This window comes from Triticum aestivum, chromosome 6B, assembly GCF_018294505.1.
Source record: "Triticum aestivum cultivar Chinese Spring chromosome 6B, IWGSC CS RefSeq v2.1, whole genome shotgun sequence".
Classification (NCBI taxonomy): domain Eukaryota; kingdom Viridiplantae; phylum Streptophyta; class Magnoliopsida; order Poales; family Poaceae; genus Triticum; species Triticum aestivum.
In genome coordinates, this window is record NC_057810.1 from 690513489 (window position 1) to 690531429 (window position 17941).

General features: G+C 45.3%; 1 protein-coding gene across 1 annotated transcript in view; it reads left to right on the forward strand.

Moving 5' to 3' along the window:
- The window catches only part of LOC123139640 (cytochrome P450 87A3-like), a 34338-nt gene that overhangs the window by 11095 nt on the left and 5302 nt on the right, over positions 1-17941 (forward strand). Inside the window, exons 5-11 of the mRNA XM_044559384.1 lie at positions 1818-2142; positions 2266-2415; positions 3634-3885; positions 4112-4201; positions 4318-4396; positions 4609-4715; positions 6151-6284. Of these exons, the coding sequence (XP_044415319.1) occupies positions 1818-2142; positions 2266-2415; positions 3634-3885; positions 4112-4201; positions 4318-4396; positions 4609-4715; positions 6151-6284 (1137 nt within the window). The remainder of the gene's footprint in view (positions 1-1817; positions 2143-2265; positions 2416-3633; positions 3886-4111; positions 4202-4317; positions 4397-4608; positions 4716-6150; positions 6285-17941) is intronic.

The window sequence follows — 17941 nt, forward strand, 5'->3', positions numbered from 1 at the left end:
CTGGAAAAATCTCCTAGCAAATGAACACTTGGACTTCACGCTAGTGGAAGATGTCTCCTTACCTGAATATGGCCAAAACAACGAGCAAGTGAGTACTTTAATACTCGCAAGATAATGAAAATAATATATAACACTAAATAAAGTAGTGTATGACATGTCACATAATCATATAAATTATACTCCCTCCGTCCGAAAATACTTGTCATCAAAATGGACAAAAAGAGATGTATCTCGAACTAAAATACATCTAGATACATCTCCTTTTATCCATTTTGGTGATAAATATTTTCGGACGGAGGGAGTAGCTATCATGGCATAGGCGCATAGCCAACTTTATCTAGCAAGTATAATGAATATATAGCATATAGATATAAATGTATAATGATTCAATTAGTTCTCATGACCATTCCAATATCATAAAAAAAATTCTCATGGTCTTCGATACCCACATTTCCACAGCCCTTTCATGGCTCACACCTTCATTTCTTAACATCACATAACCGACAATCCAACTGTCATTTCAGTACAATACATGCACTTCCCAACATCACAGATCATCTTTGTCACCTGCTCACAATACCTTTCTTGATTTAATTTACATGATGTGTTTTTATTTACGATTTAACCTCCAAGTTTGGCAAGGACCAAATAGTGTGACTTATCCTGACTCGTCCATGACCAAGGACACAACTACTCAAATAGTTTAACTTAGTAGATGTCGCACACTGTACCCATATATACGACGAAGCATCTCTTATGGGGACACCCACCAAGATCGTCTCAAGTCATACATTTTGTTGGGATTGTATTAATGAAATCTATCGGCTGGGAATTATCTTAAAATTTGTTAGAATCAAAGGTCTGATGTTTCTAATTTATGTGGGATTTTCTAGCATATTTTTTATGAGACCGTACATTACTTTTAGTATATAAGAGATAGATAATACAGTAGAAGATTTCATATGTTATAGAATAGCCTGACAAGTACTCCCTCCATCCCATAATATAAGACATTATGCATATAATAGCGGACGCGGATTTGTAGCACCTGGGTGCTCCACAACACTATACAAACATTAAATTCAAAAAACAAATACCAAGATATTTGAAAAAAATCTGAGATTTTGGGATATCAAACCTGGATTTCCGATCTACTCCCGTGTGAAATTTCTTGAAAAAAAATACTAGGAAACATATTCGTGGCAAAAAGACAAAAAAATTTCCTATGTATGGATAAAAATTGTTTGGATAGATTTTTGTGTGGATAGTATTTCCTTCGCCACAGATACGTTTCATGGTATTTTTTCATGAAAATTCACACCGGAGTAGATTGAGAACCCAGGTTTGATATCCCCAAATTTCAAATTTTTTACTTTTCTGGTATTTTTTATGTTTAATATTCATATAGGGGTGTGGAGCACCCATGAGATCATGTGTATTTTATTATAATAACGTCTTATATTAGGGGATGGAGGATGTAGTAGATAAAAAGAAGATTGTAAACAAATAGCAGTTTAACGTGTAAAACTCTTGTAGAAATAACTGCATACTCATGAAAGAGTTAGGTTACGTGTGACAGCACAATTGTTTTTAGAGTATTGGGAGAATTTTGGATGCAACAAAAAATATCCATCCAAACATAACAAAATGGAAACTTGCTTCGATGCTCGTGTTAAGACAAACTTAACAGTGAAGATTAGTTGTTTGTAATATAAATCATTTTAAATTTTAAGATATCGAATCAATGATGGTGATATCAGCATGCAAGCATCCCATGTATTAGTTAGAATAAAATTAACGAATGGTTCAAATTTCAGGTATGGTCCAATTTTTAGGACAAGTTTGTTTGGTGAAGACCTCATAGTTTCCATGGACAAAGAGCTGAACAACTTGGTGTTCCAGCGAGAGGAGAAGCTATTCCAAATCTGGTACCCGGAGTCGGTCATGAGAATCTTTGGAGCCGACAGCATCATCTCAAAACTTGGGTCCTTCCACAGGCACATGAGGAGTCTAGTCCTTAGGCTCTTTGGCCCTAAAAATCTCAGGCTAGTCATGCTCCATGATGCTCAGCGAACGGTCCAGACCAGCCTGCTCTTGTGGCTCAATCAACCCAGCATTGAACTGAAAGAGGCAACTGCAAGTGTATGTCACTGTTAGCTTCTTCCTAAAATAATCATGTTGTGAGAAAAATGAGCAAATTAAATCTAAGTTATGAGCACCTTGTCATCTGACTTCTCTCTGTAATGCAACAATTTCTTATCGTAGATGATATTCAGCATCACATCAAAGAGGTTAATCAGCTATGACTCCTCAAACTCAGATGGGAAGCTCTGGAAGCAATTCGATGCATTCTTTCAGGGAATGCTAGCATTTCCACTCTACATCCCTGGCACGGCATTCTACAAATGTATGCAGGTAATTGACAAGTATACAATAGCAAATTCTTTTAAGGAAAAAGGAATGCAACGAGGGGGCAACCTTGTCGTGGGGTTAACACGGCAAGTTTCCTCATAGGAGAACTTAGTTGTGAGGCCATGGCTGTGAGGTGAAGCCTTGGATGGGGTTGATTGAAAACGAGAGACACAAGTTTACCCAGGTTTAACCCCTCTACTAATGGTAAAACCTACTCCTACTAGATTGCTTACTGAATATGCTGGTCTCGATTACAATGATGCTATTCTTTCTACCTCTCTCGAGAGAGCTAAAAATCTTGTCTATTTGCACGACCCAGAAACCCTCTTTATATAATAGCCGGGTCCCTGGGGTTACAAGAGATTCCAGGTTTCACCCACAATCAGAGTCCTACTCTAAGCCCTCTAGGTCCTTCGTGTACTGTCTTCCAAGTTGGGGGTCTCCATCTTGTATTTGGACTCCTTCACAGAACCTCGCCTAGGTTCAGGTCCTTCAGGCTGGGTCTTTCTTCAGTCCGGGTCCATGTAGCAGACCGGGTCCTTTCCAGGTCGGGTCTTTCTTCAGGCCGGATCCTTCCCAGGCCGGGTCTAGCTGGGGCCTGTAGCAGGCCAAATTCTTCAGGGTCCTCGTCCAGTGTAGGTCCTTCAGGGACCTGCTGGTTTCTCTTCGTCTTATTGGCCTACCTGGTTGGGTATTCCCCATCACAACCCTCAGACCGATCATTTAATTAGACTAATATGCATCCTTAGCTGTCTTAGTATATCTTATAGATTATTCTAAGATACTTCTACACAAGTACTCCCTCCGTCCGAAAATACTTGTCATCAAAATGGACAAAAAGAGATGTATCTAAAACTAAAATACATCTAGATATACCCCCTTTTATTCAATTTGATGACAAGTATTTCCGGACGGAGGGAGTAGTATGAAAAAAGATCACCACGTCCTAAGTTTTTTTGTATATGGATTCAAATTATTATTATTATTATTATTATTATTATTATTATTATTATTATTATTATTATTATTATTATTATCTCTTTAGGGTCTCTAGTAATAACTAATGAAATATAATTTAGAGTATTCGCCTATGTGGTATACGAGGGACGCAAGTAAAAACTCTTAGGAGCATGTAATCATGTCTCTATATGTATACATCCTATATAAGTATAATCCATGTTTTAGTTTCACACTATGCATATATAACAATTTCAATGCCAGGGACGAAAGTATGTCATGGCGACTTTGAGGAAGATGCTAGATGAGAGGATGAGGGCATCACATCAAGAGAGCGCCGACTTTCTCGATCTACTGATCGATGATTTGAAAGAGGAGAAGCATTTAATGAATGAGAAAATTGCGTTGGATTTGCTCTTCTTGTTGCTCTTCGCCGGCTTTGAGACCACGTCATCCGCGATAACTGCCACAGTCAAACTCCTAACAGACAATCCGAAAGCGCTACAGGAACTTACAGTAAGTGAAGAAAAGGCTAAGGAAGTGGACTTCAGTGTTTTGATTTTCAGTCTAAAAAACCCTTCCTTTCATAGTACACTCTCACCTACCTACCACACATGAACTTACAAATAGCACTTTAGTCTATAATAATTGAACAACATATACTACTAGAAGTCTATGTATAGTTGGATAAGTTATAATCATGTTGAACATGTTACCCAATCAATCAGTGTGATGGTTCCAGGAGGAGCACGAGAACATCCGGAAAAGAAGGGTTGACCCTGACTCCGAAATCACATGGGAGGAATACAAGTCCATGAAATTTACGTCTCATGTATGTCTCGTTTACACCATTCATCGACCATGCAAACTTCTAAATTGGTTCATGATTATTATCATAAGCATCCACCTCTACAATGTGCATTTATCTTCTCCACTGTTGATTTCTAGGTCATACACGAAGCATTAAGGCTGATTAACATTGCTCCGATAATGTTTAGAAAAGCTACAGAGGATGTTCATGTAAAAGGTAAAGTTTCTTGTAAGGAAAACGATACATGTAGGATTAACCTTTTGTTCATTGTTTTTGAGATAGCTAACCACACGCATGCCAAGTGGTCATGTAGGACTAACATGTTATATACATGGACACAATTATAGCTGTGGCAAGTTAACTATATGAGATCCTAGCTATATATATGCCCTAATTAGTATTGATATGTATGGTCGTGATCTGTGCAGGTTACATTATACCAAAAGGATCAAAGATCATGATTAACCCTTCTATTGTTCATCTGGATCCTACAATTTACGAGGACCCCAATGCATTCAATCCATGGAGGTGGAAGGTATGTGAAATTTAAAGCAAAATAACATATGCACATATTTTAAAGAGTAAAGGACGAAAGAAGATTCTAGGTTAGATCTCGCAAATAGAGAATAGCCTGGCCCTCACATCCCCTCTCTCGGGTGACATGGGGGAACACCACCGCCAGCGCCACCACTACCCTCCCTCCCATCCTCATCTCGTCTTGCCACCGTCAGAGAAGCACACCGACAAAGCTAATTCCTAGGAAGGTGGCAGTGGGGAATCTCGTGAGGGTGTCATGCATCTGTCCCATCCATTGGGTGATGTCTTGGTGGCTGCTCTTTGTGCCATTGTGGTGGTGACTCTGGTTCGGCGGGGGTCCTGAGCATTGAGGCGTGGTCTGATGCGATGACAGCGGTGCCCGAGGATGCCATTTTTTCTCCATGGAGACGTTTGTTAGATCTGCTTCTACCGCCACGATGTCATGTGTCTCCCGGGCGAAAGCCCTAACTGAGGTGGGCAGCGATGGAGCCATCGGTGTCATACCCTTCTTGACGGCACCGCCTTGGGAGATAGTTGGCTGGTGGACACCATTAGGTTGGTTTTGGCGGCGATTCGGATCTGGAGGTGGTGCGATGTGGCATCTACCGCGTCGGCCATGACGGGTCTCGGCGGCGTGGCGCAAAAGGGTCTCAGCGTTGGGCGTCTGTTGATGGACGCGTGCAGAGTGGTGACGTTGACATGCATCATGGTGGTGTCTACGGTAGTTAGGCTTAACAAGGTCAATGCGTTGATCTCCTCTGAAGTTGAGACGTCGGAAGATGACGGTGGCGGATTCCGGAGCGTGCGGATGCATTGTACGCTAAGGGTATGCTAGACTGGTTGGTGCCAGCTTGGTGAGGCCACATATTAGATGTTGTGCGTTGGTGCAAGATCAAGGCACATCATTAAACTAATAGGTGTAGCGAGTCAGGAAGCTGGCTTTGAGTTGATCCATGTATTAATTTTGTCAGATGGTTGTGTGCATGGGCTTATCCTCCTTTTTTAAAGGGCCAAAACAGGCCGGTGGATAGAAAAGGCTTCCAGAATAGATGATACTATATTGTATCTTTATTTTTCCTATATTAATACGGTTGAACTTCATGTCATGAAAGGAGAAAATTAGCTCAAGAGCTTCCATAGAAAAATAGAAAGTAGCTCATGCATGATGTGTAGCATCCTAACTAAGTGAAGTTTGAATTATTAAAGACGAATTATTTATGCAGGCAGTAGTGATGTACAATGTTTTCTTTTAAAGAAAAATATAGAAGAATCAAAAGTTAATTAACATGTTCATTCATTTTACCCCTATGATTTTTCAAGTCGCGGAAAAGGCTAAGGGATCTAGCTATATTTTAATGCAAGGGAGTAATATTAATTGTTGCACAAACATAGTACTTATCTCCCTGAAACCTAGTTACAACCTGCGTGTACAGGGTACTGCTGAACCAGTTAGTGGTGCCCCCAAGGAATTCATGGCTTTTGGAGGCGGGCTGCGGTTATGTGTTGGTTCAGACTTTGCTAAGCTACAGGTGGCTATCTTCCTTCATTGCTTAGTTACTAAATACAGGTAAAGTTATATTTCTTGTATCTGAAGTATTTTGATAAATAATAATTACTCTAGCAACAAACACATATTGGAGCGAGGGTGCTACTAGCGTACTTATATATTTCCTTTGGTATATAAAAAAAACACCTCTATAAGTAAAATTGTCCGATCGTACCTCTCCTGTCTCCTGAAACAAATGTCTTTCTAGTCATCGGTCCACATCGAAACTGATGTCCAACAGGTGGTTAGAATGTGGGACTAACGAGTTCCATAGGTCGGAGATCGGTGGGATCTTGAATGAGGTTAAGGAGTTGAGTGCCAACTTCTCCTTGTTCAAATTGTGCTGTATAGGAAGGGGCGCTAAGAGCATCTCCAGCCGCGCCCCTAACACAACCTCCCCAAGCAATTTTTTCGTGCCGGTGCCGAAAAAATGGCTCAGTCGCGTCCCCAGGAGCCCGTTTTTCGCCGGCTTGGGACGAAATCAGCGCCGGCGGACCCAGGCCGAACCCGACGCGCTGGGGGGCGCCGGGGCGAGTGTTTTGGCGCGAAACAGCCGCGGGCCCGCCGAGTCAGCGAGACAGCCGCTTCGTCGCCCTCATCGCCTCGGTTCCCACGGGAATCAATGCCAAGGCTGCAGCGCTGCCGCGCCGGTCAGCCTCCATTGATGCCTCACGGGTGGCGCAGTGAAGACGCCGCCGACGCGCGTCCCGCCCGCTCCCGCCACGCGTCCTCCCGCATGCCGCCTCCCCACCGCCCCGGTTCGGCTATAAAAGGCGCCACTGCCCGCCGGTGAGCGCCACAGCCTCCCCCTCTCCCTCTCGCAAAAGCCTTCTCCCCGCAGGCGAGCTCCCCCACCACCCCCTTCCCGCCGACGAGCAAAGCATGGCCGAGAGATTCCCAGGCGACGGCGCAGCGGCGAACGGCTTTGGCCGCCGACACCTCCAAGAGCCGGAGGCGCGCCTTCTGTACGGCCGAGTACCCAGCGCCCCCCGACATGCGCGTGCCGGGGGCGTGGAGAATGAGCGCCGGCGGCGTCCCGGTGCCGCCGGTGCCCGAATGAGCGCCGGCGGCGTCCCGGTGTCAGGACCCCGACTCAATGCCACATCGATCTAGCATGTAACACCTCATATCACTTTGCGGCCTCACGCACGGTATTCCACGGGTGTCGCCTTACCTTAGCCCGGGACCGTTTGCGCCTTTTGGCACACGTATATGACAGTGTCGCTAGCATCCATATGATAAAGAGCCCGGGCTGACATGGCTAGTCGTAAACCCAAAGTGGCACAGACTTACAGGGACAGGCATCCATGACCCAGCATCGAACGTGTCGGTCATCAGCGAGTGAAACCAGGCTGTAGCACTGGGCTAGCAGGACTCCGGTGAACCGGGCTGTAGCGGGCTAACAGGACTCCGGTATTCATCGCGTGACATTTCCCCGAAGGGACAGACACAGGAACGAAGAAGGACACATGCCGGCCAGCCTAAGTGTTCCAGAGCAGTAGCAAGCTACCATGGCTCAGCGGTAACACTAGGAGACATTTCCCGGTAAGAGAGGCTACTAAAGATAAACAACTAGATAGTCAGATCCCACACATACCAAGCATTTCAATCACACACACAATATGCTCGATATGTGCAAATACAACGAAGCATCACAACATGACTCTACGACACAAGTACTTTATTCATTAGGCTCCGAGGAGCGAGATATTACAAACATGGGTCTCATGACCCAATACTCAGAGCATACAAGTCAAAGCACAAGCGGAAGCTATCATGTCTGAGTACAGACATCTATAAATGAAAAAGGCTGAGAAGCCTGACTATCTATCAGATCCTGCCGGGGCACAAGATCGTAGCTGAGGTATCAAGCTAAACGTCGAAGTCCACGTGAAACTACTAGCGAGACCGAAGTCTCTCTGCAAAAACATAAAATAGGCAAACGTGAGTACAAATGTACCCAGCAAGACTTACATCAGAACTATCTACATATGCATCATTATCAACAAAGGGGTGGTGGGTTTTAACTGCAGCAAGCCAGCTTTGACTCGGTGGCTATCCTAATCTACGACTGCAATGTAACTCTTTTGAGGTGGCGCACACGAGTCCACATATTCACCATATCAATACACCACTATGGATCCGCTCCCGTCTCCCTACGAGAACGCCATCCATAGCACTCACGCTTATCTTGCGTATTTTAGAGTATCCACTTTCACTTGTCTATGAACTGATATAAGCAACCCAGAAGTCCTTTACCGTGGACACGGCTATTCGAATAGATTAGGTTAACCCTGCAGGGGTGTACTTCTTCACACACGCTCTCACCACTTACCGCCGTTTACACGACATGTACTCGGCAACCTTCAAGCGGAAGCCCAACGTGGGTGTCGGCCACGGCCTGCCTAAACACTCAAGTCTCTAGTCCAGGTTTATCGCCTATTCGGGTTCCATCCATGAGGAGATCCGGCCGGAGTTTCGCTCACAGCCCCAAACGATGTGTACAGGGTTCCGTGACACCAAACGGGTGCCCGGTTTACCCGGCCACGTGCCTACCGCATCACAGCCCACCCCTACGGTCAGCGCTGCGCACGGCCTCCAGCATACTACAAACACCAGAAACTACTTGCAACTCCTGGACAGAGGACAAGGGTGATTAAGAAGCCGAGAGGGTCCATTGGTTTCGGGCCCAATGCGTGGTAGTAGCTGAATCATGGATCACAAACACAGAACTCAGTTCCTGAGGACGGCTGCAATGAGACAACCCACCATGTACTCCTACATGGCCTCTCACCGCTACCTTTACCAAATCGTATTCACACACTTAGCTCACACACAGTAGGACATGTTCACACACCTCTGATTCATCCCGGATGAATCAGACCTGACTCGACTCTAAGCAGTAGCAGGCATGACAAACAAGCATGAATGAGTAGGCACAACAGGGCTCAAGCAACTCCTACTCATGCTAGTGGGTTTCATCTATTTACTGTGGCAATGACAGGTCATGCAAAGGATAAAGGGGTTCAGCTACCGCAGCAAGTAACAGATGAATCGGTGTTGTCCTAATGCATTAAAAGAGAGCAGGAGCGAGAGAGTAGGATTGTATCGGAATGAACAAGGGGGTTTTGCTTGCCTGGCACTTCTGAAGATAACATTGAGTCTTCATCAGTGTCAACGATCACATCATCGGTATCACGTCTATCGAGAGGGGACAAATACCGGCAACACAGAAGGAAACACAATCAATGCAATGCACAATATGATGCATGATCATGACATAGCAAAATGAATGTGTTTTGGGCTAATGCATCTAGCAACAAGTTAAATGAAGTTGGTTTGAATCCCAGATTCAAATTCAAACTCCATATGTGGTTATTTAAATGTCATTCACTTCATTTGCCCTAAACAGTAGTGATAAGTTGTTCTAACATGCATGAAAATGGTACAGATGGATTCCTTGAATTTTTCTGATAATTTTTCATATATAAATTATTTAATTTGGAGTTACGGTTAATTTTCTATGATTTATTGAAGTTTTAGCTATTTTCTGGAATTAATAAATCATTTAAGAATTATTTAAATTCCAGAAAACATTTACTACGTCATCAGTGCGTCGCCGTGACGTCAGCAGGTCAATAGACGCTGCTGCTGGTCAAACCTGACGTGTGGGGGCCACACGTCAGTGACACAGGGTTGTTTTAACTCACTGACAGGTGGGACCGGTCAACGGCCACGTCAGCTAGGTCAATTCCGACGCGTGGGGCCACTGTGGTTAACTTAAACTAAACAGGGGGTTAACCGTGGTTAGTTAAGGGCGTGGGGCCCACAGTCAGTGGCCAAGGCCTGGGTTAGCGGGGGTGGTTAGGCCCTAATGACCGGCCACATCAGCTCTCGCCGGAGTGTAGCCGGCGACGACCACAGAGCACGGCGGGGGACGCCGGACTTGCGCTAGGGGCATCGGATCGACGCGCCAAGGGCACCAGGAGGTAGCCCGCGCCCGTGCGCATCTAGGGGGACCAACGGGAGGTGCGGGGGTGGCCGGAATCAGCAACGGCGGCGAGCGAGGCGGCGGCCGGAGCTCGGGCGAGGTCGGGTTTGGCGTTCGGGGGCACGGGAGGGAAGCTAGTGGCGGCTACGGGCTCCTGGAGACGTGTTGGGTGCGGTGGTGTGCTCGGCTTCGAGCTGCAACGACTCCAGCCACGGTGGTGACGAGGCACGGCGGCGGCGAGCTCTCGGGTCCGGCGGAAGCAATGGCTAGAGCGGCCCAACGGCATGGGAAGAAGAGGGGAACGGTTCAGTGGCTCACCGCGATTCTTCTGGTGCTGCTGGCGAGGCAGGGGAGGCTCGGGGTCCGGCGAATCGACGGAGGGGAGCTTCGGTGGCCGGCGACGGAACGGCGATGGTGGCGGCGTTGCAGGGCTTCCGGAGGGCCGTGGGTCGGTGGGGAGGAAGGAGGGGGTCGAGGCGGAGCTCGTGGGTGTGTCGGAGAGGCTAGGGGTGGCCGGTGGCCACGAGAGAGCTCGTCGGCGGCGGCGGGTGTGTTCGGTGGCTGCGCGCGAGAGAGCCAGAGGAGGAGAGGAGCTCGGGGAGAGAGTGAGAGGCCTGGGGGGGTGCGTGGCGTCGCGGACGGGGTCCAGGGCAACGAGAGGAAGCAGGAGGTGGCTAGGGGGGAAGCAGGAGGTGGCCGAGGCAGCGTCGGCGAGCGCCACGCCTCGCCTCTGTTCGTCCTCCTGGCAGAGGAGGAAGAGGACAAGGGAGGAGGAGGTGGGCTGGGCCGGCTGGGGAAGCTGGGCCGGCTCTGGTGGGCTGCACGGTGAGGCCAGGTAAGCTCTGTTCTTTTTATTTTTTTCCTGTTCTGTTTGTTTTATTTAATATCTTTTGCCACTGTTTTCAATTCCAAAATAATTTCATACAGTGCCAAAACATTCTGAAATATTTTATGTTACCTCTCTGGACTATTCCAAAAGTACATAAAACATTTCAAAGCATTTGAAAATATATTCATTATATATTATGAATATATCCCCAAATTCAAATAGATTATTGATTTAAATTCAGAGACCAAATAATTCCTTAAAAATATTCCAGAATTTTGGTTTGATATATAACTCTTGCCAAAATTCACAAAACTATTTTTAGGGCATTTTGGATTCACAGAATGCAATTTAAAGGGTGCTTTCCCTTCTTTTAATTAGGGTTTTGAGGCTTCTGAATTCCTCAGTTCAAATTTCATTTGAATTTAAACATGATGCAGCAACCAAGCTAGTCCATGGCCAGGGTAAAGCTAGGGATGTGACAACTCACCCCCACTAAACAAGAATCTCGTCTCGAGATTCAAGCGTAGGGTAAGGTGAAGGGTAACGCGGACTAGTATAATCTTCACGATCCAGGGTGCACTTCATAGAAACGTTGATTCGAACACCATCTTTGTCTTGTCGTCTTGCTCTGAGAACTCCAGCTAATCATGAAAAGAAGAGGAAAGGAAAACTCTAGAACAATCGATCTTCGAGAAGACCGAACAACTTAGGATCAACTCATGGGATGAGATATAGCAACATCTCTTGAGCTGAGAGACGAAGCACAGATCTGAAGAAATGGAGTAAGACAAATGACGAGGGTTCGCTAAGTAGACAACAATTCCAGACTTAAGAATGTGGCGATCGGTTGTCAACGTAGCGAGGAGTTGGATTGCCATGATACCATAACGATGCACCTTAGGGAAGGTGACTCGTAGAAATATCCCCTTAAGTGGCAAAAAGAATTACCTTTGATTCAGAGATCATTGAGACTCTTTAAGCCAGCCTAAGACAATTCACAACGATCGTTTGGAGGGGGTCGGTAGAATGGCATACTCGGACTTGGATGATGTGGATTACCTTGTTGAAGACAACGTAATGGATGATTTTACTTATCACCGGAAATGGAAGAGACCCATGGTAGAATGGCACATTGGTGGTGCAAGCTGGGAACAAAATGCAAATGCTGGGAATGATTCTGGTAACTGGGGGAGAACCCAACAATAGAGGGTGAATTCACTGTTTGAAAAGGTCATAGCATTGCCGAGGAAATCTGAGAGCAAACCCAGTTAGTGCCGATGATAACACGTAGCGCTTGTGCGTGCTCTCAAGAACTTGAGCATTTCCATATCCATCAAGATTTTACCAACATCCGTGTCAAGGATCCTGGCAACACAACTTGCTACCATGACGAGTGATGATGGATGATGCAGATGCAAAGGAAGATAACACTTTCTCAGATTACACCTTAGCGAAGCCAAGGAACAAAATCTGGATGATCGACCGAGAGACATTTAGCACTCCGCTTATAATGTTCTCCTTGATGTGCTAGTGTAACCCACCCATAGATATGGTTTGATATCTAGAACATCAAGTAAAAAGGTCGGACTTCGGAAACACAAAGATCCATAGGGGCAACTAGAGAGTAAATCCTACGAAATCCCTATGGGGAGGTGGCCAATTCCATCAAATAAGATACTATAATAATAGGTCTACCGGATGGGTGTGTTGGCCACGACATCCACCTTGCCGGTTATTGAGAGACCAATATTATAATTCTTGGGAAATGTTCCAACCATCACATCTGCCTGAGATTCAGATCTGGTTGGTGTCAGGATATCCCAGACTCATCAAGTCTAGAAAGAAAAATGAAAGTTTGCAACACAAATCGACGAGATGACGTTGCGAGATTCTCGGGAAATGAACTATGATAGTAAGCTCCAAAACATGAGCTGGTTCTGCTACAAACATGTGAACACGTTGTCCCAGACAAGCATGACCACAAAGTAGTCTTATAATAAAACACTACCGAGTTCAGGAGGGGGAACCATCAGCGAGGATATCGAAGTTTTGTACGAATCCGTCTGGTACCTTCGGGACTAGCACTTAGAACTTATTAATCTTGAACAAATCAATCAGTGGCTTGGTGTGCTAGGGACCCATATAGAATGGAGGTTGCAAGTCTCCGAACCACAGAATACTTCGCACGTATGCATGACTGATTTGGGATGATTCCAAAGGAAACAACATTGACTTTCTCGAATCCACGGCGGCAACTTGCAGCAAATGCACATGGACTGGAGGAAGTCACTTCTTACATTCGAACATATGCTTCATGAACTAGCATGAAGAAATGCTTTCAAAAGTTTTCAACACTAACTTAATGTTCAACAAATCATGGAGGGAATAAGGATGTTGTCAATGGGCTCAACAACAATTCATCTAGGTTTCCTTTTAAAAGGAATTCCATAGTTGAGTGAACACGGTGATAGCATTGGTCAGACCAAAGATGTAATGGTGTATGCTCGAGGGATCAACCACGAATAAGACAACATTACGAGCATCGTTGGTACTGATTTGATTTGACGATAGCCCACACTCAAATCAAAGGATTGATAAGACAATAGGTCCAACAACTGATCACAAGGACCAATCGATGAAGATATCATCTTTCTTCAACACACACTACACAAGAATATCCCTTTGGAACGAACTAAGTCAGGCAAGCTTTTATCTTCCAACTCTCTCCAAGTTGTTGTCTAGCTTAACCAACTAGCTCAGGGATATCTAACACCGATTCTTGGAGAGAAGGTGGTTCACAAGAAACCAACTTGATCACGAGCTCAAGATAACAGTCAGGTGACAGCCTGGTGATACTTTCGAGAAGATATTCGGAAAATCACGAACCACCGATATGTTACTAAGCTCGAGAACAATCTTGCTTTTCAGGGCAAGATGATATGATCAAATGAGCGAGGACTTGACAAAATCCTAACTCATCAATCAAAGAGTGCACCAGGAAATAAGGACTAGGTAGCACGATCAATCTTAGAATGATGATTCAATAAACAACACGCTAAGAATGAAATTATTGTCCTTTAGCTACCAAGCAACAAGGTTGCTAGGAGTATTGATTTCACACATCACGATTCACTTGTCGGCATTCCGGTTACAATAATACAGGAACCGAGGAATGAACAATGATGGCAAGAAGTATCACTGTACCAAGAGTGCATAGGATGGTGTGCAATTCCTATAACAATCTCGATATAAAATATGTAATACTCCAAGGTAGAGCAGAACAAAAGCTGGATTAGCAATTTGATCTGCGGAGCACAACTTCTTTGACCCAATCCTGGATAGGGAAGAGGTACTGGAGTTTGTTTCTCCTAGTCATTCTGCGATAGAATGGCTTGACGGACCACAAGAGTAATAGGTATCGATGAACGATTGCACGCATACTCTTGACTATCAATTGATAGGCGAGGGTCGGAAACAACTAAGATGGGACAACTCAAAAGAACATATGATTTTCTGAGTTGTGGATGCATGGATTAGCATGTCGAACGAATTCCACATGTTTCTTCCGGATAACCCATGCAGAAAAGTAGAACTGGCAGAGTCGCAATATATAACGGAGAACTCATCAAGAATAATCCTGTTGTGATATTTCAGTTCAACGAGGAACTTCTGCCATAAGTAGTTCATGGTATTTGGAAGAAGAAGATACCACGGACTTCAAGGACTATCGCAAAGGTTACTAATATCCTAAAGGCACTAGCAATTACTATCAACATGAAGTAGGTAGAGTGAATCTCGGGTTCAGAACCCAGGAGTAGAATACCTACTACTAAGTAGCATCACGGGATGCTTTCGAGAATAAAAGCCAGAATCATCACACTGGGACACAAAACATTGCTAGATTACTAGGTGATCCCCTAAGACACCTAGGGTTATAATAATATCTCCAACATATATGTCAAGGTAACGGAGTACCTCAACTCACTGATTAGTGTGGTTAAGCTGGCATAAAGGAACATCGAAACGGGAAGAAAGGATTTGCAAATGCATCAGACTACTTAGAAACCTGGGATGACTCGGACAGCATAACGGCTGTAAATGCTCAGAAAAGATTTGAGACATTCACAAAAATGGTGGCATAACCACTCAGAAGCACAATATCAAGGTCTCGAGATCAATAATTAACATACAGAAGTACTAGGAGCTGAAACGAGGCTTAAGTCCAACAATCTATAAGTCTACGGTTTAGTAACACGTGATCCTGATAGAAAGAAGAGATAGCCTAGTTCTTAATCCCCGTAGAAGAGAAGATGATGACTCAGATCAGAAGGCCATGAGGTATAAGGAGTAAAAAGAGCCTTACGTTCCATCCCACAATCAATTCCCTTATATAACTAAAGAATTTCTAGACTCAACTTTGACCAGTTTGGCTCGGTAATCCTACAGGCAGTCAAGCTCTGATACCAACGCTGTCAGGACCCCGACTCAATGCCACATCGATCTAGCATGTAACACCTCATATCACTTTGCGGCCTCACGCACGGTATTCCACGGGTGTCGCCTTACCTTAGCCCGGGACCGTTTGCGCCTTTTGGCACACGTATATGACAGTGTCGCTAGCATCCATATGATAAAGAGCCCGGGCTGACATGGCTAGTCGTAAACCCAAAGTGGCACAGACTTACAGGGACAGGCATCCATGACCCAGCATCGAACGTGTCGGTCATCAGCGAGTGAAACCAGGCTGTAGCACTGGGCTAGCAGGACTCCGGTGAACCGGGCTGTAGCGGGCTAACAGGACTCCGGTATTCATCGCGTGACATTTCCCCGAAGGGACAGACACAGGAACGAAGAAGGACACATGCCGGCCAGCCTAAGTGTTCCAGAGCAGTAGCAAGCTACCATGGCTCAGCGGTAACACTAGGAGACATTTCCCGGTAAGAGAGGCTACTAAAGATAAACAACTAGATAGTCAGATCCCACACATACCAAGCATTTCAATCACACACACAATATGCTCGATATGTGCAAATACAACGAAGCATCACAACATGACTCTACGACACAAGTACTTTATTCATTAGGCTCCGAGGAGCGAGATATTACAAACATGGGTCTCATGACCCAACACTCAGAGCATACAAGTCAAAGCACAAGCGGAAGCTATCATGTCTGAGTACAGACATCTATAAATGAAAAAGGCTGAGAAGCCTGACTATCTATCAGATCCTGCCGGGGCACAAGATCGTAGCTGAGGTATCAAGCTAAACGTCGAAGTCCACGTGAAACTACTAGCGAGACCGAAGTCTCTCTGCAAAAACATAAAATAGGCAAACGTGAGTACAAATGTACCCAGCAAGACTTACATCAGAACTATCTACATATGCATCATTATCAACAAAGGGGTGGTGGGTTTTAACTGCAGCAAGCCAGCTTTGACTCGGTGGCTATCCTAATCTACGACTGCAATGTAACTCTTTTGAGGTGGCGCACACGAGTCCACATATTCACCATATCAATACACCACTATGGATCCGCTCCCGTCTCCCTACGAGAACGCCATCCATAGCACTCACGCTTATCTTGCGTATTTTAGAGTATCCACTTTCACTTGTCTATGAACTGATATAAGCAACCCAGAAGTCCTTTACCGTGGACACGGCTATTCGAATAGATTAGGTTAACCCTGCAGGGGTGTACTTCTTCACACACGCTCTCACCACTTACCGCCGTTTACACGACATGTACTCGGCAACCTTCAAGCGGAAGCCCAACGTGGGTGTCGGCCACGGCCTGCCTAAACACTCAAGTCTCTAGTCCAGGTTTATCGCCTATTCGGGTTCCATCCATGAGGAGATCCGGCCGGAGTTTCGCTCACAGCCCCAAACGATGTGTACAGGGTTCCGTGACACCAAACGGGTGCCCAGTTTACCCGGCCACGTGCCTACCGCATCACAGCCCACCCCTACGGTCAGCGCTGCGCACGGCCTCCAGCATACTACAAACACCAGAAACTACTTGCAACTCCTAGACAGAGGACAAGGGTGATTAAGAAGCCGAGAGGGTCCATTGGTTTCGGGCCCAATGCGTGGTAGTAGCTGAATCATGGATCACAAACACAGAACTCAGTTCCTGAGGACGGCTGCAATGAGACAACCCACCATGTACTCCTACATGGCCTCTCACCGCTACCTTTACCAAATCGTATTCACACACTTAGCTCACACACAGTAGGACATGTTCACACACCTCTGATTCATCCCGGATGAATCAGACCTGACTCGACTCTAAGCAGTAGCAGGCATGACAAACAAGCATGAATGAGTAGGCACAACAGGGCTCAAGCAACTCCTACTCATGCTAGTGGGTTTCATCTATTTACTGTGGCAATGACAGGTCATGCAAAGGATAAAGGGGTTCAGCTACCGCAGCAAGTAACAGATGAATCGGTGTTGTCCTAATGCATTAAAAGAGAGCAGGAGCGAGAGAGTAGGATTGTATCGGAATGAACAAGGGGGTTTTGCTTGCCTGGCACTTCTGAAGATAACATTGAGTCTTCATCAGTGTCAACGATCACATCATCGGTATCACGTCTATCGAGAGGGGACAAATACCGGCAACACAGAAGGAAACACAATCAATGCAATGCACAATATGATGCATGATCATGACATAGCAAAATGAATGTGTTTTGGGCTAATGCATCTAGCAACAAGTTAAATGAAGTTGGTTTGAATCCCAGATTCAAATTCAAACTCCATATGTGGTTATTTAAATGTCATTCACTTCATTTGCCCTAAACAGTAGTGATAAGTTGTTCTAACATGCATGAAAATGGTACAGATGGATTCCTTGAAT